The sequence below is a fragment of the Hypanus sabinus genome, chromosome 2 (genome assembly GCF_030144855.1).
Source record: "Hypanus sabinus isolate sHypSab1 chromosome 2, sHypSab1.hap1, whole genome shotgun sequence".
NCBI lineage: Eukaryota > Metazoa > Chordata > Chondrichthyes > Myliobatiformes > Dasyatidae > Hypanus > Hypanus sabinus.
The window spans coordinates 184,545,760-184,571,948 of record NC_082707.1 but is presented as its reverse complement, the minus strand read 5'-3'; the positions used below and the strand labels follow the sequence as shown (position 1 = coordinate 184,571,948).

The 26,189-nt window shown below is 42.0% G+C and overlaps 1 protein-coding gene across 2 annotated transcripts in view; it reads right to left on the bottom strand.

Moving 5' to 3' along the window:
• Nucleotides 1–26,189, bottom strand: part of ttc7b (tetratricopeptide repeat domain 7B) — a 478,574-nt gene that overhangs the window by 79,285 nt on the left and 373,100 nt on the right. For both annotated transcript variants that reach the window (XM_059961183.1, XM_059961187.1), the window contains exon 19: nucleotides 25,206–25,408. In XM_059961183.1, coding sequence (XP_059817166.1) covers nucleotides 25,206–25,408 — 203 coding nt within the window. The remainder of the gene's footprint in view (nucleotides 1–25,205; nucleotides 25,409–26,189) is intronic.

Genomic DNA, 26,189 nt, shown 5'->3' with positions numbered 1-26,189 from the left:
TTGAGGCTTTCTAAGGCATTGGTCAGACCGTATGGAATATTGTGAGCAGTTTTGGGTGTTTATCTAAGAAAAGATGAGCTGGCGTTGGACAGAGTCCACATGAAGTTCATGAGAATAATGCTAGGAATAAAAGACCATAAGATATAGGAGCAGAATTAAGCCATTTGGCCCATTGAGTCTGCTTTGTCATTTTATCATGGCTGACCCAATTTTCCTCTCAGCCCCAATTGCATGCCTTCTCCTCGAATCCCTTCATGCCCTGATCAATCAAGAATCTTTCAATCTATGCCTTAAATATACATAAAGACTTGGCCCCCACAGCTGCTTGTGACAAAGAATTTCACAGATTCACCACTCTCTGGCTAAAGAAATTTCTCCTTATCTCCATTTTAAAAGGATGCCTCTCTGGTCTTAGACTCTCCACAGCCTCAGAATAGAGGGATATCCATTTAGAACAGAGATAAGGAGGAATTTCTTTAGCCAGAGGGTAGCGAATCTGTGGAATTTATTGCCACAGATGACTGTGAGGGCAAGTAATTACGTATACTTAAGGTGGAGGCTGATAGGTTCTTGATTAGTCAGGGTGTCAAAGACTATGGGAAGAAGGCGTGAGAATAGGGTTGAGAGGGATAATTAATTAGCCATGATGGAACAGTGGATAGACTAGATGGTCTGAATATCTTAATTCTGTTTCTATGTCTTATGCTCTTATGAATATGGACTGTGACAAGATAATGAGCTGCTCATCACCCTGCCTCATGGCAGATACAAGAGCTCACTAAGGGTTGAAATGCAGCTTATTCCAAAAATGTGCTAACAGCTGGAAGTGTAGTCAAAGACAGGGAGCTACCTTGAATGGCAAAAAGTGGAAAAAAAAAGGACTGCATCACTGCCAGGCAGGAATAGCTTGGAATATCATCCGTCTTTGGCTAGTTAAGTAGAGCAGCTGAAACAGCAGAGGCAATCTTATTACACCCTGTCTCAGGCCAGCTGACCACAGGAACCCATTAATCTCACGGCAACAACCTCCTTTTCTGCCATGCTGTGACAACTAAAAGATGACTGTGGTGAAATTTTTAATTCCTGGAGGACTATCATCTGATTTTATCATCTGAAAACCATTTTGCTTTTGCAGCTATATTTCTGCCTAAGTAGTGATCAGTCATTGTAACTTCACTCTTTACAGGATTAAGATAGCAAAGCAGTTTTCTCAAAGGAAAGAAATAATCTGAGCTACACACACAAAACACTGGAAGAACTCCGTAGGTCAGGCAGCATCCATAAATGGGATTAAACAGTTGATGTTTTGAGCTGAGATACTTCATCAGGACTGTAAAGGAAGGGGGACAAGCCAGAAGAAAGCACCTAACACAGGAGACCAGATGTTGGAAATCTGGAGCAATACACAGATAGTTGGAGGGCCTCAATGGGTCAGGCTGCATCTATAGAGGGAAATGGACAGTTGATGTTTTGGGCTGAGACTCTTTATCCATCCTGTTGAAAGAGCAGCATGGTAGGATAACACTTTACAGTGCCAGTGATCAGAAGGTTAGGGGTCGATTGTTTGTACTTTCTCCCCTTCACCATGTGGGTTTCCTCCAGGTACTCCGGTTTCCCCCCACATTCCAAAGACGCCGAGGTTATGATTAATAAGTTGTAGGCATTCTACATTGCTGCTGAAAGTATGGCGATATTTGTTAGCTGTTCCCCAGCACATCCTCGGACTGTGTTGGTCATTGATGCAAACAATGCATTTCACTGTATGTTTTTATATTTCAATGTACAAGTGACAAATAAGGCTAAACTTTCTCTTTAATCTTGTCTAATTTTGTTATCACTTTCAGGGTATTATGTACTCATGCCCCTAGGTTTCTCTGTTCTATAAATCTCTCAGGGTTTATCATTTATTATGCAACCCCTGCCCTGGTTTAAGTTTACAAAATGCATCTCTATATACTTGTTCAAGTTCGATTTCGTCTGCTGTTTCTTTGCCTGTTTTCTCAGTTGACCTACATCCTGTTGTAACTTTAGACAACATTCTTCACTGTTCACCTCACCAATTATGACGTTGCTAATCATGCCACCTACATTCTCATCCAAATTGTTAATATAGATCATGAAAAGCAAGGGGCTCAGCTCTGACCCTTACAGGATGCTGCTGCTCATATGCCTCCAATTTAAAAACAACCCTCCGCTTCCACCTTCTGAGTCCTTTCATGAAACCAGCTTTGTATCCAGTTGGCTAGTTCATGCTGGATTCCCAGGTGATCTCACCATCTACGATGAAGGACATTTTAAAAAGCTTTGCTAAAGATTCATTGATTTTTTTTGAAGATTTGCTTCATTTGTCACATGTACATTGAAACATATGCGAAATATGTCATTTGTGTCAACGACCAACACCATTCAATTATGTGCCAGGGGCAGCCCACAAGTGTTGCTATAGCATGCCCATAACATGCCTGCAAGAAAATGAACCTCAGGATAGTATATGGGACATATACATACTTTGATAATAAATCTACTTTGAATTTTGATACTAAACTGTACTAACTTGTACATCTTTGGAATGTAGGAGGAAATCAACGTAGTCACGGGAGAAATACAACTTGTTACAGACAACAGCAGGAATTGAATCTGATTGCTAGCACTGTAAAGCATTACACTGACTGCTATGCTACTGCACCACCCTGCTAAAGTCCATGTTGATAAGGTCTAGGGCCCTGCCCACATCAATCCTCTTGGTTACCTGTTCAAAAAACTCAATGAAATTTGTGACAATTTCCAATACATAAAGCCACGTTGACTATCTATGATCAGTTCTTGCATTCCCAAATGATAGATTCTGTTTCCCAGTACTTTCTCCAGTAACATTTATGTTAGGCTCTCTGGTTTGTCCGCCCTCTTTAAATAATGACATAACATTAGCCACCTTCCAGTCTTTCAATACCTCACTATTGACTAAGAAAAATACAAAAATCTACACCAGGGTCCCTGCAATTTCTTTCTTAGATTCCCACAAAATCCTAGAGGACATTTGGTCAGGCCTCAGGGACCTATCCACAAATCATGACCATTAATTCTTGTGTATTATCGATACAGTTTAGTAGCAGTGGATTACAGTGGAGCAAATGCTCCAGGGCATTACATAGGTGATTACTCACTGCCCCAGAGCATTAAACAGCTGATTACACTCTGCCTCCAGGCAACTCTGCAACCATCACACACTGTCCCAGGGCGTTAAGCAGATGATCACACACAGCTCCAGTGTGTTACACAGTCTATCACTCACTGATCAGGGGGTTTGTGCATGCTTTCAATCACTGCTTCACAGATGTATATATTCAAGAAATGTGGGTGTCTTCCGGCTCATGTATTCTTTTCCCTGATGCTAATAATGAGAAGAAAGCATGTTCTGGATGGTGAGGGCCCTTAATGATGAATGTTGCCTTCTTGAGGCACTGCCTTTTGAACATGTACTCGATGGTGGGGAGACTTGTGCCCATGCATGAGCTGGCTTAGTTTACAACCCTCTGCAGCTCCTTTTGATCTTGCGCACTGGAGCCTCTGTACAAGATGCTAATGCAACCAGTCAGAATGCTCTCCACTGTACATCTGTAGAAATTTGCTAGAGTCTTCAGTAACATACCAAATCTCCTCAAACTCCCTCTGAGGAATAGCCACTGGTATGCCTTCTTCATGATTGCATCAATATGTTGGGCCCGTGAGATGTTGATGCACAGGAACCTTAAGTTCCCTGGCATGCTGTCCCAATGCTAAGCAGACTAATCAAGCAATAGTTAGCCAGAATGGGACAACAAACAGTCTGCTGGAGGAACTCAGTGGGTCAAGTAGCATTTGGGGGAAAAAAGGAATCACTAAAGTTTCCGATTGAAGCCCTGCATCTTGCTGGTGCAGGTAACAGGAGAGTGTGTGCAACTGAATTGCAGAAATAGGACTGTGTTAGGGAAGCAGATTGGCATGGCTGCCTCATGTCACCAATATTTCCCTGTGATCATGTGGGTTTTCTCCTGGTGCTCTGGTTTCCTCACATATTCTAAAGATGTACTGCTGCCAAGCTGTATTGGCCCTTGCCCTTCCCTTAGACAACATCGGTGGCATGGAGAGGGAGACTTGCTGCATGGGGAACAGCCAGTCTTCCATCCAACTTTGCCCAGGCTTATGCACTGGAGAAGACTTTCTAGGCACAGTTCCACGGACTCGCGAGACTAACGGATGCCACAGAGGTTAGCAAGTTAGTGGGTATCATTGGGTGGCATGGGCTGTTTGGGCCAGAAGGACCTGTTACTCTGCTGTATCTCTAAATAAAACAAAAATGCTGGAGGAACTCAGCAGATCAGGCAACACCTTTGGAGGGAAATAAACAACTGACATTTTGGTCTGAGACTCTTCATCATCCCAAAACATTAACTATTTATTTCCTTCCACAGATGCTGCCTGATCTTCTGTGTTCCTTCAGCAGCTTGTTTTTCACTCTAGATTCCAGCATCTGCAGTCTCTTGTGTCTCCATTTCACTTCTATTGCAAGAGTGAATCATCTCAGAAACCAGTTGACTGTCTGTTGGTAACGGGCATGCACCATGTTACAGGATATTACTATGGCAACAGTTAAACAGTTACAGTGCAAAGATGGCTACTGTACCATCTAATCTAAATTGCTATCCAAACACTAGCAGCAATTTGATTGCAGAGGCTTTCAAAACCAAACCTTTCTTGCTTCTGGGCTAAGCAAATTGCGCAGTAATTGTTGTGGGGTTGTTACCAGCTGAAAGGATGCCTGAACATCCCTGTCTCTAGCCCAGCTTTGTTGTCATATTTAAAGGGCCTAATAATGTTAGACCTCATTGTTGCCAAGCAAAGCAGGAAGTCTGAGGTTTGGGAGAGTTCTAGGAATCAGTATCAGATGGCCAAATATCAACAAAGGAGCAAACAGAATATGAGAGAAAAACCCCCCAGAAAATAAAGAAGTAATTTAGATTAGAGAGCATGTTTTATGAGGATAGGTTGAGTGAGCTAAGGCTTTCTTGTTTAGTGAGAAGGAGGATGAGAGGCCACTCAACAGAGGCGTACAAGATTGTAAGCAGCATAGATACGGCAGCCAAAGACTTCTTCCTCGGGTAGAAATGGCTAATGCGAGGGAATATAACCTTAAGGTGCTTGGAGGAAAGTATAGGAGGAATGTCAGAGGTAGGTTTTTTAAACACAAAGAGTGAATGGGTGTGTGGAATGCGCTGCTGTGGCGGTGGTAGAGGCAGATGCATTAGAGACATTTAAGGGACTCTTAGATAGGTAGAAAAATGGAAGATTATGTGGGAGGGAAGGGTTAGATTGATCTTAGAGTAGGTTAAATTATTGGGACAACATCATAGGCCAAAGGGTCTATACTGTTCTACGTTCTATCTTAGAAGACAATACAAGGTTGGTTATGAGGTATGAGGTTGGTTTGGCAAATAAGGTGAAAGTAAATCCGAAGGGTTTCTACAGTTATATTAAAAGCAAGAGGATAGTGAGGGATAAAACTGGCCCCTTAGAGAATCAGAGTGGTCAGCTATGTGTGGAACCGAAGGAGATGGGAGAGATTTTGAATGATTTCTTCTCTTCGGTATTCACTAAGGAGAAGGATATTGAATTGTCTAAGGTGTGGGAAACAAGTAAGGAAGTTATGGAACCTATGACAATTAAAGAGGTGGAGGTACTGGCGCTTTTAAGAAATTTAAAAGTGGATAAATCTCCAGGTCCTGACAGGATATTCCCCAGGACCTTGAGGGAAGTTTGTATAGAAATAGCAGGAGCTCTGACGGAGATCTTTAATATGTCATTAGAAACGGGGATTGTGCTGGAGGATTGGCGTATTGCTCATGTGGTTCCATTGTTTAAAAAGGGTTCTAGAAGGAAGCCTAGCAATTATAGACCTGTCAGTTTGACATCAGTGGTGGGTAAATTAATGGAAAGTATTCTTAGAGATAGTATTTATAATTATCTGGATAGACGGGATCTGATTAGAAGTAGCCAGCATGGATTTGTGCGTGGAAGGTCATGTTTGACAAACCTTATTGAATTTTTTGAAGAAGTTACGAGGAATGTTGACGAGGGTAAGGCAGTGGATGTAGTCTATATGGACTTCAGCAAAGCCTTTGACAAAGTTCCACATGGAAGGTTAGTTAAGAAGGTTCAGTCGTTAGGTATTAATGCTGGAGTAATAAAATGGATTCAACAGTGGCTAGATGGGAGATGCCAGAGAGTAGTGGTGGATAATTGTTTATCGGGATGGAGGCCGGTGACTAGCGGGGTGCCTCAGGGATCTGTTTTGGGCCCAATGTTGTTTGTAATATACATAAATGATCTGGATGATGGGGTGGTAAATTGGATTAGTAAGTATGCCGATGATACTAAGGTAGGAGGTGTTGTGGATAATGAGGTGGATTTTCAAAGCTTGCAGGGAGATTTATGCCAGTTAGAAGAATGGGCTGAACGTTGGCAGATGGAGTTTAATGCTGAGAAGTGTGAGGTTCTACATTTTGGCAGGAATAATCCAAATAGAACATACAGAGTAAATGGTAGGGCATTGAGGAATGCAGAGGAACAGAGAGATCTAGGAATAACTGTGCATAGTTCCCTGAAAGTGGAGTCTCATGTAGATAGGGTGGTGAAGAGGGCTTTTGGAACGCTGGCCTTTATAAATCAAAGCATTGAGTACAGAAGTTGGGATGTAATGCTAAAGTTGTACAAGGCATTGGTAGGGCCAAATTTGGAATATTGTGTGCAGTTCTGGTCACCGAATTATAGGAAAGATATCAATAAATTAGAGAGAGTGCAGAGACGATTTACTAGGATGTTACCTGGGTTTCAGCAATTAAGTTACAGAGAAAGGTTGAACAAGTTAGGTCTCTATTCATTGGAGCGTAGAAGGTTGAGGGGGGATTTGATCGAGGTATTTAAAATTTTGAGAGGGATAGATAGAGTTGACGTGAACAGGCTGTTTCCATTGAGAGTAGGGGAGATTCAAACTAGAGGACATGATTTGAGAGTTAGGGGGCAGAAGTTTAAGGGAAACACGAGGGGGTATTTCTTTACTCAAAGAGTGATAGCTGTGTGGAATGAGCTTCCTGTAGAAGTAGTAGAGGCCAGTTCAGTTGTGTCATTTAAGGTAAAATTGGATAGGTATATGGACAGGAAAGGAGTGGAGGGTTATGGGCTGAGTGCGGGTAGGTGGGACTAGATGAGATTAAGGATTCGGCACGGACTAGGAGGGCCAAGATGGCCTGTTTCCGTGCTGTGATTGTTATATGGTTATATGGTTATACAAGGGGAAGACAATAACAACAACAGATGTAGGACTCTGACATCTGGAGAGTGCCGCGATGCTGCTACAAGTTTTTCATTGTACCTGCACCTCACGTACTTGAGCACATGACAATAAACTTCAACTTGATTTGACAGCAGAGGTAATATTGATGACCTTGGGAAATAAATGATTTTCTAAAATCCTTACGATTCTTGAGCAGTAGATAGGTAGGTAATAAATGCAAAGCCATGTTTCAAAAAGGGTTGGTGGGAGGGGGAACTATTGACCGGTTTCCATCTGACAGGAAATGACAGCAATCTGTTATTGCGGACTCAGGAACCTGCCACTTGGGAAAACAGTGATATGATGATACAGATTCAGTATGTTTAATGAAATGGAAATCTTGTTTGACTGGTTTCATTGAAAATTGTGAAGACATATTTAGCAGGGTAGATAAGGATGTGGTATGACGATATTGTTCAACATGCTTCTGAAAGGTAATATACAAAAGGCTGTGACATAAAATAAGGGGTCATGTAGTTCAAAATGGATAGAATATTAGAAAATAGAAATAGGTTTAGTGAGAAAAGGATCTTTTCTCAGGTTGGAGAACTGTTCAAAGTTCTAAGTTCAAAGTATATTTATTATTATAGTACAAATACTGGATGTCACTATATACTACCCTGAGATTAATTTTCTTGCAGGCATTCATAGTTGAACAAAGAAGTACAATAGAATCAATGAACAACTACGCACAACGACGGACAAATAACTACTGTGCAAAAGAAGACAAATTATGCATATTTAAAAACACAAATAATAACAACTAAAAGATAAATAACTAATACTGAGAACATGAGTTGTACACTCCTTGAAAGTGAGTCGACTGGTTGTGGAATCAGTTGTGCTGAGGTGAGTGAAGTCATCCATGCCTGATGGTTGAATAACTGTTCCTGAACCTAATGGTGTGGGATTTAAGGCTCCAGTTGTTCCTACCTGGGTACAAGGTGGGTTACAAGGATAAGTACAGGTCCCTTACATATTTATAGTTTATATTAATGTATGATGATGCAAAACAAGGTGGGAAAGTGAACAGTGAGGAGGAAGATGTTTCCAATTATACACATTCGAGTGAGTGGGTAAGAAGATGGCAGATGGAGTCTAATGTGGGAAAATATGATGTTATTAACATTACCAGGAAGAGCAGAAAAGGTGTTTTTACAGTGCTGGAATCTGACAAATGTTGAAGTACTGATCTGGATGAGCTTGTACATGAAATGCAGCATGTTAAAATGCACAAACATAAGAAATTCTGCAGATGTTGGAAATCCAGAGCAATACACACAAACCACTGGAGGAACATAGCAGCTCAGGCAACATCCACGGAGAGGAATAAACAGTTTCCGACACTTTGGGTTGAGACCCTTCATTAGGACTAAGAAGGAAAGAGACAGAAGGCAAAATAAGAAGGTGGGGAGGAGAGGTAAAGGAGTACAAGCTGGCAGGTGATAGGGGAAGCCAGGTGAGTGGGTGGGGGAGAGGGGAAATGAAGTGAGGAGCTGGAAGGTGAAGGTGGAAAAGGTAAAGGGCTGAAGAAGAAGTCCAATCAGAGAAGAGAGTAGGCCATGAGAGAGTGGAGGAGAACCAGGAAGAGGTGACAAGCAGGTGAGGAGAAGAGAAGGGGTAAGAGGGGAACCAGAATGGGGAATGGAAAAAGAGAGATGGAAGGGGGAGAAGTTACTGGAAGTTAGACAAATTGATGTTCGTGCTGTCAGGTTAGAGGCTACCTAGATGGAAACGTGAGATGTTATTCCTCCAACAATGCAGGTTATAATCCAGGTACATTACACAATTCCACACAGACAGTACAGGCAATTCAGTAACAATTTCTTCCCCTCCATCATCTAAGAACCCTTGAACACTACCTTGTTATTCCTTTTTTTACTATTTATTTATTTTGTAATTTATAGAAACTTCATGTTTTTCCACTGCAACTCTGCTGCAAACCAACAAATTTCACACCACGTAACAAAGCGATAAGAAGCCTGATTCTGACGTCAAAATCAAACGTAGATTGCCAGAGCTATGACACAACTGCATTACGTGTATATGTATGAGCATTGGGTTTTAACTCTTGCAAAGTAAGAAAAAAGAAAGATTAGTTTTATTTGCCAGATGAACACTGAACTAGACAGTGAAATGCATTATTCTGCATCAAACCAATTCAGCGAGGATTGTGCTAGACAGCCTGCAAATGTCGCTGTGCTTCTGGTGGCAACAAAGTATGCTCATAGCTCACCGACTCTAACTTGTATGTCTTTGGAATGAGGGAGGAAACTGAAGTACTGGGAGGAAACCCATGTGTTGATGAGGAAAACGTAAAAACTCCTTACAGATAATGCTGGGTATAGAACCATGACCTTACAGCTGGTGCTGTAAAATGTTGTGCTAACCGCTACATTACTGTGCAAAGGGAAATACTACCTCTGCCTCCCAGTGATCTGTCCTAAGAGTTCAAAATTCAAAGTTTAAAGTAAATATATTGTCAAAGTTTGTTTTCCATACATAACCTTGAGTTCCATTTTCTTGCAAGCACCCATAGGAAAATAAAGAAATACAAAAAATTAGAATCCATGAAAAATTATACATGACAAAGGCAGAGTCCCAGAAAATGAGTCTACGGACTATGTAGTCAGTTCAGCACTGAGGCAAGTAAAACCATCTGCGCCAGTCCAGGAACCTGATGGTTGTAGGGCAACAACTGTACTTGAACTTGGTGTCATTTGTTTTCCACTCTTGGGCCCTAATGCTTTAATCTGGCTTAAAATGCTTTCTTTTCTGGCAATGGCTGATCTGCATTCCAGAGAGTCAAGTTCACTAAATCCTTCCAATTGTAAAATCGCTAGCAGAAATATGTTTCTTAAAGGCAAATTACAGGTTGCACATTGCAGAATCGTAGTTGAGAAGAAGTATATCTAGCAGAGTATTTAGTTTTCAGATCTGCCCTCAAAACACTGCTGTATATTGCCAGCAGCATCTTTAAGTAAGAGTCTCTATTCACACTAAGGAAAGATGTGCTGACATTGGAGAGGGTTCAAAGGAGGTTCACAAGGATGATTCTGAGAATGAGAGGGTTATCATATGAGGAGCTTTTGATGGCTCGGGGCCTGTACTCACTGGAATTCAGAAGGATGAGAAGGGACCTTTTGAATATTGAAAGGCCTAGATAGAGATGTGGAAAGGATGTTTCCATGATGGGGGAGCCTAGGACAAGAGGGCACAGCCTCAGGATACAGGGGTGTCCATTGAGAACAGAAATACAGAGAAATTTCTTTAGCCAGAGGCTGGTAAATTTGTGGAATTTGTTACCATAGGCAGCTGTGGAGGACAGGTTGTTGGATATATTTAAGGCAGAGATTAATAGGTTCTTGATTGGCCATGACATCAATGGTCACAGGGAAAAGGCTGAGGAGTGGTGCTGAGGAGGGGAAAAGGGTCAGCTATGATTGAATGGTGGAGCAGGCTTGATGAGCCAAATAGCCTAATTCTGCTCCTATGTCTTATGGTCTTATGGACAATTTTACTGCTAACATACAGTAAATGCACCATAGAGAGCTTCTATAGCTCATTAGAGTTAAAGGTGAAATGCTTACAAGAAACATTTTTCCTTGATCCTTTGTGTTGACAGCTGCATCAGTATGTGAAGGGGAGAGGGGGCAGGAAGTAGGCTTAAAAGGAAAAAGGGTGTGAAATTTGATGATCTTCTGGCAAAGTCAAAAGCCACCAATCACTACAACCAGATGGGCAATTAAGCTGCTTCATACTGGTCAGGTTCCAGGAAGCTGTGAGCTCTTCTTTGGCATTTACAATACTGGATCCAGCAAACGTTCCCTACATTAGAACAACAGACTCATGAAAAACTGAGTCACTGATTATTCTGGTAAGGGGTAGGAGCTGTATTTAGCAGGGAAAATATGAAGGAGGCCACAGTTTCCAGTTGGGAAAATTATCTACAAATCTAACATTAGCCTTGAAGAAGTCAATTCTGCCTTTACTCTCTACTGAGGTTGAGGAATCAATGGTGTATTTCCAGTGTGTCTATGAAGGTTCTCAGTCATCCAGGTCATTGTATATCAAGCAATAGTAAATCAACACAACTGGACTTGCTGTGTTGTCCAGAAGATGTTTTACCACTCATCTGAGAAGCTTCTTCAGTTCTAATCCATGGTGTGCATTGTATCTGCAGTGTACTTTGTACTTAGTACTTTGTGTTTACTAATCCATGGTGGGTAGTTCTCCAGTTTATAAACTCTTGAGTTGTTTAAAGGTACAGCAATCATATGAGGGTCATTAAGAGCTGGAGGGACAATGACAGGGCATCACTGGAGGTGTGAACTGTTGTGGAGATGTCGGGGTAAAGATGTAAGAACTACACTGTAAGTAGCTGATAGGTGGTGTCATACCCCATCCCCTCTGTTCAGGGATAGTTTTTCCAGTTTGATAAAGATGGCTTCTTTAGCCCCTCATTGAAGCCACCTGTCTCCCTGTCCAAAACATGCACATTGTTACCATCAAAGGAGTGTCCCTTGTCCTTTAGGTGTAGACATACAGCCGAGTGTTGACCTGAGGTGTTAGCCCTCCTATGTTGGCCCATCCATTTGTGAAATGGTTGTTTTATCTCACCGATATACAGATCTGTGCAGTTCTCACTGCACTGGATAGCATCTACAAAATTATGTTTGGGTGTGGGACCATTGGGACGGATGAGTTTCTGTCTAGCTTCTGATTTTGGTGTTTACTGAAAATTCTTCTGAGTTTCTCTGAAACTCCAGCTGCATATGGGATGACTATGTTTTTCCATCTGCTTTGCTCTTTAGCTCTGTCTGCTGGGCCAATGTCCCTTCTGGTTTTTGTTGCTGTCTTGATGAAGGCCCAGTCAGGGTAACTACAAGCTTTCAAGGCTTTTCTCAAATACTTGCGCTCCTTGTCTTTCGCTGTATTGCTGTTGGGCACATTCATGGCGCGGTGATGACTACCCAACTTATGCTTTAATGGGTTCAAATTTACATGAGAATTCATTGAGAATAATAGATTGGCCTTTTTAGACAGTGCAGTCTCTCAGCTGAGTAGCGAAACATCTTCTAGACAACATAGCAAGTCCAATTGACTTACTACTGCTTGATACGTATTTCCAGTACTTTTGGGCTTTACCTTACATAGAATGTAGAACACTTTAGCACAGAAGGTAGTCCTTTGACCCACAATGTCTCCCCCAAGCAAGATGCCAACTACAGTTGGCCCTCCTTATTCGTGAGTTCCGCATGTGTGAATTCAGTCAACCGCGAATCGAGAAAACCTGGAAGTGCTCTTCTAGCACTTGTTGTTTGAGCACGTAGACTTTTTTTTCTTGTCATTATTCCCTAAACAATGCAGTATAACAACTATTTTACATAGCATTTACATTGTATTAAGTATTATAAGAGATTATTTAAAGTATACGGGAGGATGTGGCTAGGTTATCGTGGATCGGGATGGAAAAAAATCAAAAGTTCTCTTAGTAAGTCAGAACAGGTACATCTGGTATTATTTAGCGTCAGTTAGTCAAATGTTTGTCTTAGTATATCATATATATTTTACCTTTCTATGCATATAAAACACTTAAGAACGTATGTTTCAATGCCAAGTTTGATCCAGTGACAGATCGTTCCCGAGTGCGCTCTCCATCCATGTCTGGTTGATGTGGAGGATCAAAAACCCAAAACCCCAAAATTAAACCACTGCGTTGCTTAGTGATAATTGTAGCTTTCATCGGGCAGGGCCTTTCTCACTTTATCCTTTAAAATTGTTCCGATTGTTGACCAACTGTAGCCTAATGCTTTTCCAATGACCAATGCGTTTCACCTCTTTCCGATCGCTTTATTATTTCCACTTTATTTTCAATTGTGATCGTGATTATTTTCGTGAACGGAAATACTACGGATTCAGAGCACTGCTGCCGGGTCCTAATGTCCATCGCTCTGAGACAGGTTAAATAAGGTCTGGGGTTCTGCTGGGTCCTAAGGTCCACCGCATTGAGACAGGTTGAATAAGGGACTTCAGCATCCGTGTTTTTGGTATCCGGGAGGGGTCACGGAACCAATCCCTTGTGGATAAGCAGGGCTGACTGTATATGGATATGTCTGTACATGATCTATATCTCACTCTTCCCTACATACCTATGTGTCTGTCTAACAGCCTTTTAAATGCCTCTGTCGTAAATGCCTCCACTACCACCCCCAGCAGTGTATTTCAGGCACTCAGTACTCTCTGTATAAAAAATTTGCCCCGCACCTTAAACTTCCCACCCCACCTTAAATACACATCCTTTAAATTAGAATAGTTATTTAGTCACAAATACATCGAAACATAGCATGCCCACAATGTTCAGCAGAACAACATGCAGCCACCATATAGCAAGAGAGACATAACAACAGCAAAACAAACCCCTCCCTGTCCCACAGAGCCTGTCAGAGATCACAGCCTTCATCCTTGGGTCCTTGACAGCAGCCCTTGACCTCAGGGATTTCAGGTTTTTGCCCTCAGCACCTGCTGACCCGACCTCCATCCTCAGGGATCAGTGGAGTCCAACGTCCAGACCTGCTGACTAACCTCAGACTTCTGGACTTGTCTGCACAGAATTTCGATCTCAAGACTCCCTAACCTTGGGGGTCACCAGCCTTCATCCTTGGGGCCTACTGATCTCATTCCTTGACCACAAGGGTTCCTGGCCTTTGTACTTAGCGCCTGCCAACCCAACCTCCGTCCTCGTGGACTGTCGGCATTCAACCCTGGAGCGGTCCGACCTTTGACTGCTGTCTCTAACTCATTTACTGCCCCTGACTTCTAACTCTCCCTCATCCCTGTCCCTATTCACTAACATGACCCCTATCTCCCTGCACTGTCCCAGGTCCACACACATGAACCTAAAAAAACAAATTAGCCTGAGCCACAACCTTGACAGACATTGCAGCTTGGCACCATCTTCAGATTCAGATTTATTTAATTATCAAGTGTACATATGAACATTCAATGAAATGTGTCATTTGCATTAATAACCAATATACCTGATGGTGTGCTGTGGGCAGCCTAGAAGTCTCGTCACAAATTCCGGTGCCAAAATAGCATGCCTGCCATGCTCAGCAGAATAACACAGATCTCATTACTCTAGTACTTATCTACCATGGGAAAGAAAACTTTGCAGTGGGATTTTTCACATCACAAGTAACTGTCCATGTAAAGAAGCCAACAGCGATTGCACCTCCAGAACAGGAACCTGGTCAACAGTCCATATTACGTCTTCTGACCTAGGTATACTGCTTATTGAAATATTCACTGAAGCAGTGTGATTACAATTGCAGAACTTTTTCAAGGGAGGCCTCTGTGATTCAGTAAGAGATGTGACTTAAAAACCATTCCATTAAATTCATACAGAGGACAGTGCATGTAAAATCACCCTGTATTATGGTCAACTCTGTTAAACCTTCTATTAAAGAAGAACAATAACAATTTCTTTGGAAGCTGTAGCTTCAGATCCATGAAGAAATGAACAATATTTACTCTTGGCTGTCTTCTGGGGGGAAAAAAAGCTCCCAGCCAATTCCAAGATGTTCCAAAGATCAGCCCACTTTCCTCCCCTTTGAAATACAAACTAACCTAACACCTAATAAAAGTCAACTAATTCTTCCAATAAGACACTGAGAACAAACAGGGGAGTAGAACTAATTAGGGCAACTCGCTCAAGGAATTGGCATTGACTCAATGGGCCAAATGGCCTCCTGTGGTATAAAGAATTATAAAAATGCTCTCTGAATTTACCTCACCAATGGCCCTTGCATTTTATTTGTCTCTTTGCACTGTACTTTTTCTGCGACTGTAGCACTCTATTCTGCATTCTGTTTTTCTTTTTACTTCCTTGATGTTGGATGACATGAAAACAGAAGCTTTTTGCTGTATCTCTATATACCTAAACATCAACTTTGTTCATGTGTTAGGAAGTTACTGTGGTGTGTTGGTCAGGATACAACATGAAACAAAAAACAACGTACAACAATTGTAAAGAATGACAAAGAGATTACAGATTACAGTACAGATATGAATTAAAATGTGCATAAATATGTAAATACCAATGCATTTACAATTCTAACAGCATTATTAAAAGTGGTGCACAGTGTTTCCAGCGCAGTAGCGACTGAGGTGGTACGGGGACTGGGGGTGGCTAACCAGAATGATTGATCAGATTTACTGCCTGGGGTTTCCAACCATCACGTTTTTGAATGGTCATTGAATGTTACATCACTATTTTGCTCCCTTTTTGCACTGCCTATTTATTTTTTATATCTATTATTATAACATAATTTTTTATGTATTGCACTGTATTGTTGCCATAAAACAACAAATTTTATGACTTGTTAGTGATAATAAACCTGATAAAAACATCTCTAGTTATTATGCTTAATTTCAAAAGAAAAAGGCTTGATGTTGTGCTGACCTTTTAACCTACTCTAAGATTAATCTAACTCTTCCTTCCTGCATTACCTTCCATCTTCCTATCATTCATGTGCCTATATAAGAATTTCTTAAATGTCCCTAATGAATCTGCCTCTACCACCACCCCTAGCAGGGTGTTTCACATAGCCACTACTCTCTGTATAAAACTTACCTCTCACATCTCTCCTATGCTTTCCTCCAATCACATTATGATCCCTTGGTAGTAGCCATTTCTGCCCAAGAAAAATGTCTCTTGCTATTGACTTGATCTATGCCTCTTACACACTCTATCAAGATGCCTCTCATCCTCCTTCACTCCAATGAGAAAAACCCTACCTCACTCAACTATCCTCTGGTGCTTCCCAGTCTCTCCCCTCTCCCTTCCCTTTTTCTCAATCATGATTCTCCTCTCCTTGCCCCCTTCCCATACTCAATCTACAATAGAGAGTCACATCAGCGTCAGGTTTGTCATCACTCACATGTAATGAAATTTATTTTTTGTGGCAGCAGAAAAGTGAAATACATAAAATTACTACAGTACAATGCAAAAGTCTTAGGCGGCCTAGCTATATATATCTACCTAGGGTTTTTGCACAGTACTATATTTATATATGTAAAAATTAAATTAAATACAGTGAACATTCCAAAAAGAGTGCAAAAGTAGTGAGATATTATTCATGGATTCATTGTTCATTCAGAAATCTGATGGTGGAAGGGAAGAAACTGTTCCTAAAAGGATGAGTATATGTCTTCTTGCTCTTGCACTTACTGTGCACATCATATTCACTTAAAATTGTCACTGGAAGTGGAGGTATTCCTGAGGCACAGTGTGCTTTGCTGCACAAAATCAAATATTATTGAAAGTAAATGGGAGTCACTGATTTAAATAAGCTAAGCCTGCATGAAATCTGATAATGAGCCACCATCTGACAGTCTCCTCACTGTCTCAGGGCAGTATTACAAGACTGTTTTTTTAATACAAAGGGCCTGATTATGCAATTCATGACTTAGACACCAACCATTTTTAGTGATTTGTTTTTGGTACATGAAGATAATTTAAGGACACTTGGATACAGATCTTCATCTCTGCATCTCTGATGTTCTCAACTGCACATTTGAGAACATCTGTGTGTGAAAAGGAGTGTTTGATGTCTCTGGGCCTGTGCCCTATGGCTTTTAGATGGAAGTGGGTGGGGAGCATCTTACTGAAACCCACCAAATACTGAAAGGCCTGTATAGAGTGGACATGGAGAGAATGCTTCCATCAGTGGCTAAGCCTAGGACCAGAGGGTACAGACTCAGAATTAAGGGAAGTCATTTATAACTCAGATGAAGAAGAATTTCTTCAGCCAGAGGTTGGTGAATCAGGTTAATAGCCTTGTTTTGATGTTACTATTGTTGCTGCTTGTGTTGTTCTGCTGCACATTGTAGGCATGCTATATTGGCATCAGAATGTGTGGGGACACATGTGAGCTGCCTCCAGCACATCCTTCGGTGTTTTAGATGGTAACACAAACAACACACTTCACTGACGAAGGGTCTCAGCCTGAAACATCATCTGTTTATTCATTTTCATAGATGCTGCCTGACCTGCTCAGCATCTCCAGCATTTTGTGTGTGTTGCAACACATTTCATTATATCTTTTGACGGACATATGAAAAGATTCAAGATTGTTTATTGTAATTCTTCAGTACACAAGTGTAAAGAAGAGTGAAATGATTGTTTCTCTGGACCTGATGCAGCATAAAAAATGCAATCAACATAAAGAACAAAATAAAAAATCACAATAAATACCTAAAGCTAGCTTATATACATTGTTGGATTGCATGCACATGAACATTTATCTGTACATAAGGTGATTCTGGCAGGAAATGAAAATGTAGTGGTGGTGGGGATGGGGTGAGTGGGTTAGTGGAAATTAACTTCCCAGCTCTTTACTTCACCCCTCCTCCCTTCCCGGTTTCACCCATCACCTTGTGGTTCTTCCTCCCCTCTTCACACATATATAACCATATAACAATCACAGCACGGAAACAGGCCATCTGGGCCCTCCTAGTCCGTGCCGAACCCTTAATCTCATCTAGTCCCACCTACCCGCACTCAGCCCATAACCCTCCACTCCTTTCCTGTCCATATACCTATCCAATTTTACCTTAAATGACACAACTGAACTGGCCTCTACTTCTACAGGAAGCTCATTCCACACAGCTATCACTCTTTGAGTAAAGAAATACCCCCTCGTGTTTCCCTTAAACTTCTGCCCCCTAACTCTCAAATCATGTCCTCTAGTTTGAATCTCCCCTACTCTCAATGGAAACAGCCTGTTCACGTCAACTCTATCTATCCCTCTCAAAATTTTAAATAACTCGATCAAATCCCCCCTCAACCTTCTACGCTCCAATGAATAGAGACCTAACTTGTTCAACCTTTCACTGTAACTTAATTGCTGAAACCCAGGTAACATCCTAGTAAATCGTCTCTGCACTCTCTCTAATTTATTGATATCTTTCCTATAATTCGGTGACCAGAACTGCACACAATATTCCAAATTTGGCCTTACCAATGCCTTGTACAACTTTAGCATTACATCCCAACTTCTGTACTCAATGCTTTGATTTATAAAGGCCAGCATTCCAAAAGCCCTCTTCACCACCCTATCTACATGAGACTCCACTTTCAGGGAACTATGCACAGTTATTCCTAGATCTCTCTGTTCCTCTGCATTCCTCAATGCCCTACCATTTACTCTGTATGTTCTATTTGGATTATTCCTGCCAAAATGTAGGACCTCACACTTCTCAGCATTAAACTCCATCTGCCAACGTTCAGCCCATTCTTCTAACCGGCATAAATCTCCCTGCAAGCTTTGAAAATCCACCTCATTATCCACAACACCTCCTACCTTAGTATCATCGGCATACTTACTAATCCAATTTACCACCCCATCATCCAGATCATTTATGTATATTACAAACAACATTGGGCCCAAAACAGATCCCTGAGGCACCCCGCTAGTCACCGGCCTCCATCCCGATAAACAATTATCCACCACTACTCTCTGGCATCTCCCATCTAGCCACTGTTGAATCCATTTTATTACTCCAGCATTAATACCTAACGACTGAACCTTCTTAACTAACCTTCCATGTGGAACTTTGTCAAAGGCTTTGCTGAAGTCCATATAGACTACATCCACTGCCTTACCCTCGTCAACATTCCTCGTAACTTCTTCAAAAAATTCAATAAGGTTTGTCAAACGTGACCTTCCACGCACAAATCCATGCTGGCTACTTCTAATCAGATCCCGTCTATCCAGATAATTATAAATACTATCTCTAAGAATACTTTCCATTAATTTACCCACCACTGATGTCAAACTGACAGGTCTATAATTGCTAGGCTTCCTTCTTAACCCTTTTTAAACAATGGAACCACATGAGCAATACGCCAATCCTCCGGCACAATCCCCGTTTCTAATGACATATTAAAGATCTCCGTCAGAGCTCCTGCTATTTCTACACAAACTTCCCTCAAGGTCCTGGGGAATATCCTGTCAGGACCTGGAGATTTATCCACTTTTAAATTTCTTAAAAGCGCCAGTACCTCCACCTCTTTAATTGTCATAGGTTCCATAACTTCCTTACTTGTTTCCCACACCTTAGACAATTCAATATCCTTCTCCTTAGTGAATACCGAAGAGAAGAAATCATTCAAAATCTCTCCCATCTCCTTCGGTTCCACACATAGCTGACCACTCTGATTCTCTAAGGGGCCAATTTTATCCCTCACTATCCTCTTGCTTTTAATATAACTGTAGAAACCTTTCGGATTTACTTTCACCTTATTTGCCAAACCAACCTCGTATCTTCTTTTAGCTTTTCTAATCTCCTTCTTAAGATTCCTTTTACATTCTTTATATTCCTCGAGCAATTCCTTTACTCCATGCTGCCTATATCTATTGTAGACATCCCTCTTTTTCTGAACCAAATTTCTAATATCCCTTGAAAACCATGGTGCTCTCAAACCTTTAACCTTTCCTTTCACCCTAACAGGAACATAAAGATTCTGTACCCTCATAATTTCACCCTTAAATGACCTCCATTTCTCTATTACATACTTCCCATAAAACAACTTGACCCAATCCACTCTCTCTAAATCCTTCGCATCCCCTCGAAGTTAGCCTTTCTCCAATCAAAAATCTCAACTCTAGGTCCAGTCCTGTCCTTCTCCATAATTATATTGAAGCTAATGCTATTGTGATCACTGGACCCGAAGTGCTCCCCAACACATACATCTGTCAGCTGACCTATCGCATTCCCTAACAGGAGATCCAACACTGCCCCATCTCTAGTCGGTACTTCTATGTATTGTTGCAAAAAACTATCCTGCACACATTTCACAAACTCTAAACCATCCAGCCCTTTTACAGAATGAGCTTCCCAGTCTACATGTGGAAAATTAAAATCTCCCACAATCACCACCTTGTGTTTACTACAAATATCTGCTATCTCCTTACACATTTGCTCTTCCAACTCACGCGCCCCATTAGGTGGCCTATAATACACTCCTATCAGTGTTACTGCACCTTTCCCATTCTTCAATTCCACCCAAATGGCCTCCCTAGAGGAGCTCTCTAATCTATCCTTCCAAAGCACCGCCATAAGATTTTCTCGGACAAGCAATGCAACACCTCCTCCTCTGGCCCCTCCTACTCTATCACACCTGAAGCAACTAAATCCAGGAATATTTAGCTGCCAATCCCACCCTTCCTGCAACCATGTTTCACTAATAGCTACAACATCATAATTCCAGGTATCAATCCACGCTTTAAGCTCATCCACCTTTCTTACAATGCTCCTAGCATTAAAATAGATACATTTAAGATACTCTCCATCTCCTCCTCTCTTTCCATCCCTAACAATGCATTCAAATTTATTATCCTTTTCTTTCTTCTCCCCTACATCTTCGGGCTGAGCGCATCCCTTCTCCATCACCTGCCTTTCCTCCCTCACACACTGTCTATTTACTTGCTCCACTGGTGAACTAACCTCCTCTCCCATAGTCTCCTCAAATAGTCTCTCGCCCCCCCATCTTACTAGTTTAAAGTCCGCCCTGTAGCCCTAGCAAACCTCCCCACTAGGATATTGGTCCCCCCACGATTCAAGTGTAACCCGTCCTTCTTGAACAGGTCACTCCTGCCCCAGAAGAGGTCCCAATGATCCAGAAACTTGAATCCCTGCCCCCTGCTCCAATCCCACAGCCATGCATTCATCCTCCACCTAATTCTATTCCTACTCTCACTGTCGCGAGGCACAGGCAGTAATCCCGAGATTACTACCTTTACGGTCCTTCTTCTTAACTGCCTTCCTAACTCCCTATACTCTCGTTTCAGGACCTCTTCCCCTTTCCTTCCTATGTCATTGGTACCTACATGTACCACGACCTCTGGCTCTTCACCCTCCCACTTCAGGATATCTTGGACGCGATCAGAAACGTCCCGAACCCTGGCACGAGGGAGGCAAATTACCATCTGGGACTCCCGGTCACCTCCACAGAAACGCCTGTCTGAGCCCCTGACTACTGAGTCCCCTATTACTATGGACCTCTTTCTTCTAACCCTACCCTTCTGAGCTACAGGGCCGTCCTCTGTGCCGGAGGCTCGGCCACTGTCACTCCCACCAGGTAGGCTGTCCCCCCCCCAACAGTACTCAAACATGAGTACTTATTGTCAAGGGGTACAGCCGCCGGGGTACTCTCTAGTATCTGCCTCTTCCCCTTCCTGACTGTAACCCACCTATCTGCCTCCCGTGGTCCCGGAGTGACCACCTGCCTGTAACTCCTCTCTATTACCTCCTCACTCTCCCTGACCAGGCGAAGGTCATCGAGCTGCAGCTCCAGTTCCCTAACTCGGTCCCTCAGGAGCTGCAGTTTGGCGCACCTGGCGCAGATGTGGACGTCCGGGAGGCTCGGAGACTCCAGGATCTCCCACATCCGACACCGAGAACAACAAGCTGCCCTCACACTCACACCTCCCAAATAACTGAAAATACAAGAACTAAAAGATAAGCCTACTGTGCCCTCTTTCGCCTAAGCCCTCTGAGCCCAAGCCCTTACACTCTGCGCCCGGCTCACTCCGCTGCCCGCAAACGAAGCTGCCCGCTTCTTAAGGCGGCGTTCTTTATATATCTTCCCTCCTTCCCGGCCTCCTTCACGCGCCTGCGCAGTCCCGCCTCTCAGAACTCCGATCTGAGAAGCAATTGGACAATTTGAAAATGGCCGCCGCCGCACTTCCTCTCAAGCCTCGCTGTCCTCTTCCAAAAGAGAACTACCTCACTCAGTATCTCCTTTATATATCTTCCCTCCTTCCCGGGCCTCCTTCACGCGCCTGCGCAGTCCCGCCTCTCAGAACTCCGATCTGAGAAGCAATTGGACAATTTGAAAATGGCCGCCGCCGCACTTCCTCTCAAGCCTCGCTGTCCTCTTCTATTCTTACTCTGACTCATCATCTTTTTTTTCCCAGACCCGCCGAAGGGTTTTGGCCTGAAACATCGACTATACTCTTTTCCATAAATGCTGTCTGGCCTACTGAGTTCCTCCAACATCTTCTGTGTGTTGAGTTGATCAGTCTGATGGCTTGGGAGACGTAACTGTATTTGAGTCTGGTGGCCCCGGCCTGATGCAAATAAATTGAATCTGAACCTGACTGCAGTTAATCCTAGCCCAGTGAAGAAGCCATGCTCTGGAATCGATCAAGGATCAAAACATTGGCTGGCACAGTGGCGCAGATGGTAGAGATGTTTCCTCAAACCTCCAGTGATCCAGGATCAGTCCTGACCTTGGATGCCGTTTGTGTGGAGTTGACATGCCCTCCCTGTGACCACAAGGGTTTCTTCTGGGTTGTCTAGTTTCCTCCAACATCTCATGTGTGCGTGATAGGTTAACTGGCTATTTTAAATTTCCTCTTGTGTGATAGAATCTGGGGAGATTGTGGGCAGAGTAAAATGGGTTGAGATATAACTAGTGACAAAGTGTTAGACTGCTGGCCATCATGGGCTGAAGTGTTCATTCCCATGCTGTATCTCTATGACTCTATGCCAAACTGACAGAAATATGGATAATTTATGCATCTTAATATTAGATGGAGAATTTTGTATCTTTGTATAAAACTTATGTTTTATAGGATTGCTTTTATATTTATACTGTTGTGTTATTTTGTGTTTTTATTGTGTTCATTATGCTTATTATGTTTTAATATGCTGCATCAGACCTGGAGTAACAATCATTTTGATCTCCTTTATATTCATGTATGGAAGAATGACAATAAACAATCTTGAATCTTGAATATTTCTCCAAATATAATGAACGTAAAGGGAGATGGCTTTTATTATGTCTTCTTTAACAGTAATCAATCTTAAATCAACTTAACTTAAATCAATCCCTTTCAGTGCTGTTTTGCTGCTGAAATTTCTAAGTGTTTAGTTACTCATAAGGGTTGTACAGTAGAGTATGGCAACAATCATGTTCTATAATGGTTGATCGAGCCCTTCTGCTGCTTAGTTCCTGAAAAGTCACCTTGAAAGCCACCAGTTTGGTATCCTTTAAAAAAACTTTAATTTCATATGATGTGGCACTAATATGACTCTAGTCCGTCAAATTATATGGAACTACAGTAAATGCTCGATGCGAGTGTTCAGAAGATTCAGGTCCCTCCTTACTTCTCTCCAGTCTATTGAATTATTATTCTCTTCTTTGCTCTCTATGTTTGCATTTAGGCCCCTTTAAATGTAATGTCTAGTGCCCAGTAACACTGATCGTGTTCCGTTCTGGTCACTCCATTGTAGGAAGGATGTGGAAGCTGTAGAAAGGCTTCATAGGACATTTACCAGATTAGAATTTGATCTGATTCTGAACATGGGACAGAGGACCTTCGCAGTGCTCAGTGGGTAGCAATCAGGAGCCTGTGTGAGCAGGAGGCACAAGGAAGCAGGTGGACTGTCAGTCAGTGTTTGGGCCTGGATTCTAGGATCCTGTAATCAGCTGGTCGACAGGCTGTTACTGAAGAGCAGAACCTGAAGGTGAACCAGAAGTTCAGAGGTCAAATGCTGGAGCCTGGAGGCTGGAGGCCCATCCTGGAATTGGAGGACTGCTCTTCTATGTTTGTGGATGTGACGGAAGGTGTTAGGGAGGAAAAAGGCTTGTTTTTGCTGTTGTTATTTTGATGATTGTTGTGTTGCTTGTTGCCTTCTTCAGAAGACCGTGTGCATGCTATGTTGGTGACAGAATATGTGGTGACACTTGCGGGCTGCCTCCAGTGTATCCTTAGGTTGTGGTGGTTGTTAACGCAAACAACATTTCAATGTACATGTGATAAATAAATCTGAATCTGAATCCAAATCTGCTCAAGAAGCCAGCATTGCTGGAAAGGCATCTTCACTTCTCCTGGCATGGTGTCAGAGGTATAACTTCTCTTGAAGTCTTAATGGTTCGGTACTTTGATTTGACTTGCTAAATGGAAGTCTTTTAACCATCAACTAGGCTGGACTGGAGACACAGAAAATCGTAACTGGGAAAGGATAAGAATGCAGTTTTTTTTCCCCTGAAGGGCATCCATTTTAATTTACTGAACTTTTACAAAAATCTGACAGTTTTGTGGTCACTGTTCTAGGTGATGCTTTATTATTTCATGATATTAAACAAAAATTCAGATCATTGGGGTGGAGATAATTGGATTAGACATGTAGATATAATTGAATTTCTATTTCAGGTCTGCTTATGTCATAAATCCACTAAAAATACTTTGGTGCACATTTATAATACTAATTGCCCATGTAAACATGTCATTCTGTCATTACAACATCAAACCACTGGTAGTGCTGCAGTCCTGTGTTTCCATAATGTCTCCGTGTGAAAGGAAAGCAAGAACTTATGATGAAAATAATTGATGGGATGGTAGAGGAGACTGCTAATGTCACCAAAAAACTAGGATGGGAAAAGATTAGCGCAACAAAGAAGCCATTAACTGTTAAAGAAGTCATAAATAAAAGCCATCTCCTTTCACATTGCATGTGAAGGGTCCCTAGTCAGCTTGTATTCCATTCCACTGGACCTACCCCGATCAGTCAAGAACAGTACGTAGTGGTTGCCCATGCATCAGCTTCCCCATATTAAACAAAATTATGCAGAAGTGCTCTCCATTAAGGGAATCCAGCCTAACATCCTGGGACAACCCCCTTGCAGAACATCATACATGACCAGAGTGATCGCACTACAACTGCTATCACTGCATATTGTTCAGATATAACCAAGCACACTTGCAGTTCGGTTTACATCAGACATTGAGATGGAAACACACAGGTGGATAAATTCACCTACCAGTCTTTGCATTGTCTTGACGTGGGTAGGACTGATGGACAGAGCCTCTTCATAACACCGTTTGGCTTCGTCGATATTCCCCCTGAGTTCGGCCACTTGACCGCGCATAAACAGCACATTGTGTGATGTGGGGAAGAGATTAGCTGCCTCCTGGATGCAAGCTGTGGCTTCAGCAGGTTTTCCCACTCCAACATATACTTCAGCTGAAAGACAGAATAAATTGGAACTCAAGAGTGTATTTTTATGGCTTACTCATGCTTCCACTGATGGAGACAAAAGAACTTGTCAAAGTTCAAAGTACAATTTTTATCAAGATACGTATGTGTCATCACACACAACCCTGAGATTAATTTTCTTGCAGGTATTCACAATAGAACAAAGAAATACAATTGAATCCGTGAAAAACTACAAAGACTGATAGACAACCAGTGTGCAAAAGAAAACAATCTGTGCAAATAGAAAGAAAAGCAAATAATAATACCGAACTAGTAAATAAATAAATAATACTGGGGAGAACTGAGAAGACAAACTGTGCAAATAAAAATAATGCTGAGAACATGAGTCGTGGAGTGCTTGAAAGTGAGTCCATAGGTTGTGGAGTCAGTTCAGTGTTGAAGTGAGTGAATTATCCATGCTGGTTCAGCAACCCGATGGTTTTTATGTAATAACTTTTCCCAAACTGGTGGTGTGGGACTTCAGGTTCCAGTACCTCCTTCTTAATGGCAGTAGCAAGAAGAGAGCATGGCCTGGATGGCATGGGTGCTTGATGATGGATGCTGCTTTCTTGCGGCAGTGCTCCTTGTATATGCTCAATAGTGCATGACCATGTATATGATTTCAGAATTAGAATCAGGTTTAATATCACTTTCATATGTTGTGAGATCTCTCAAATTTGTGGCAGCAGTACAGTGCAATATATGATAAATATATATAAAAAATTTAATTATAGCTAAGTATATCTACGTATATTAAATAGTTAAGTTA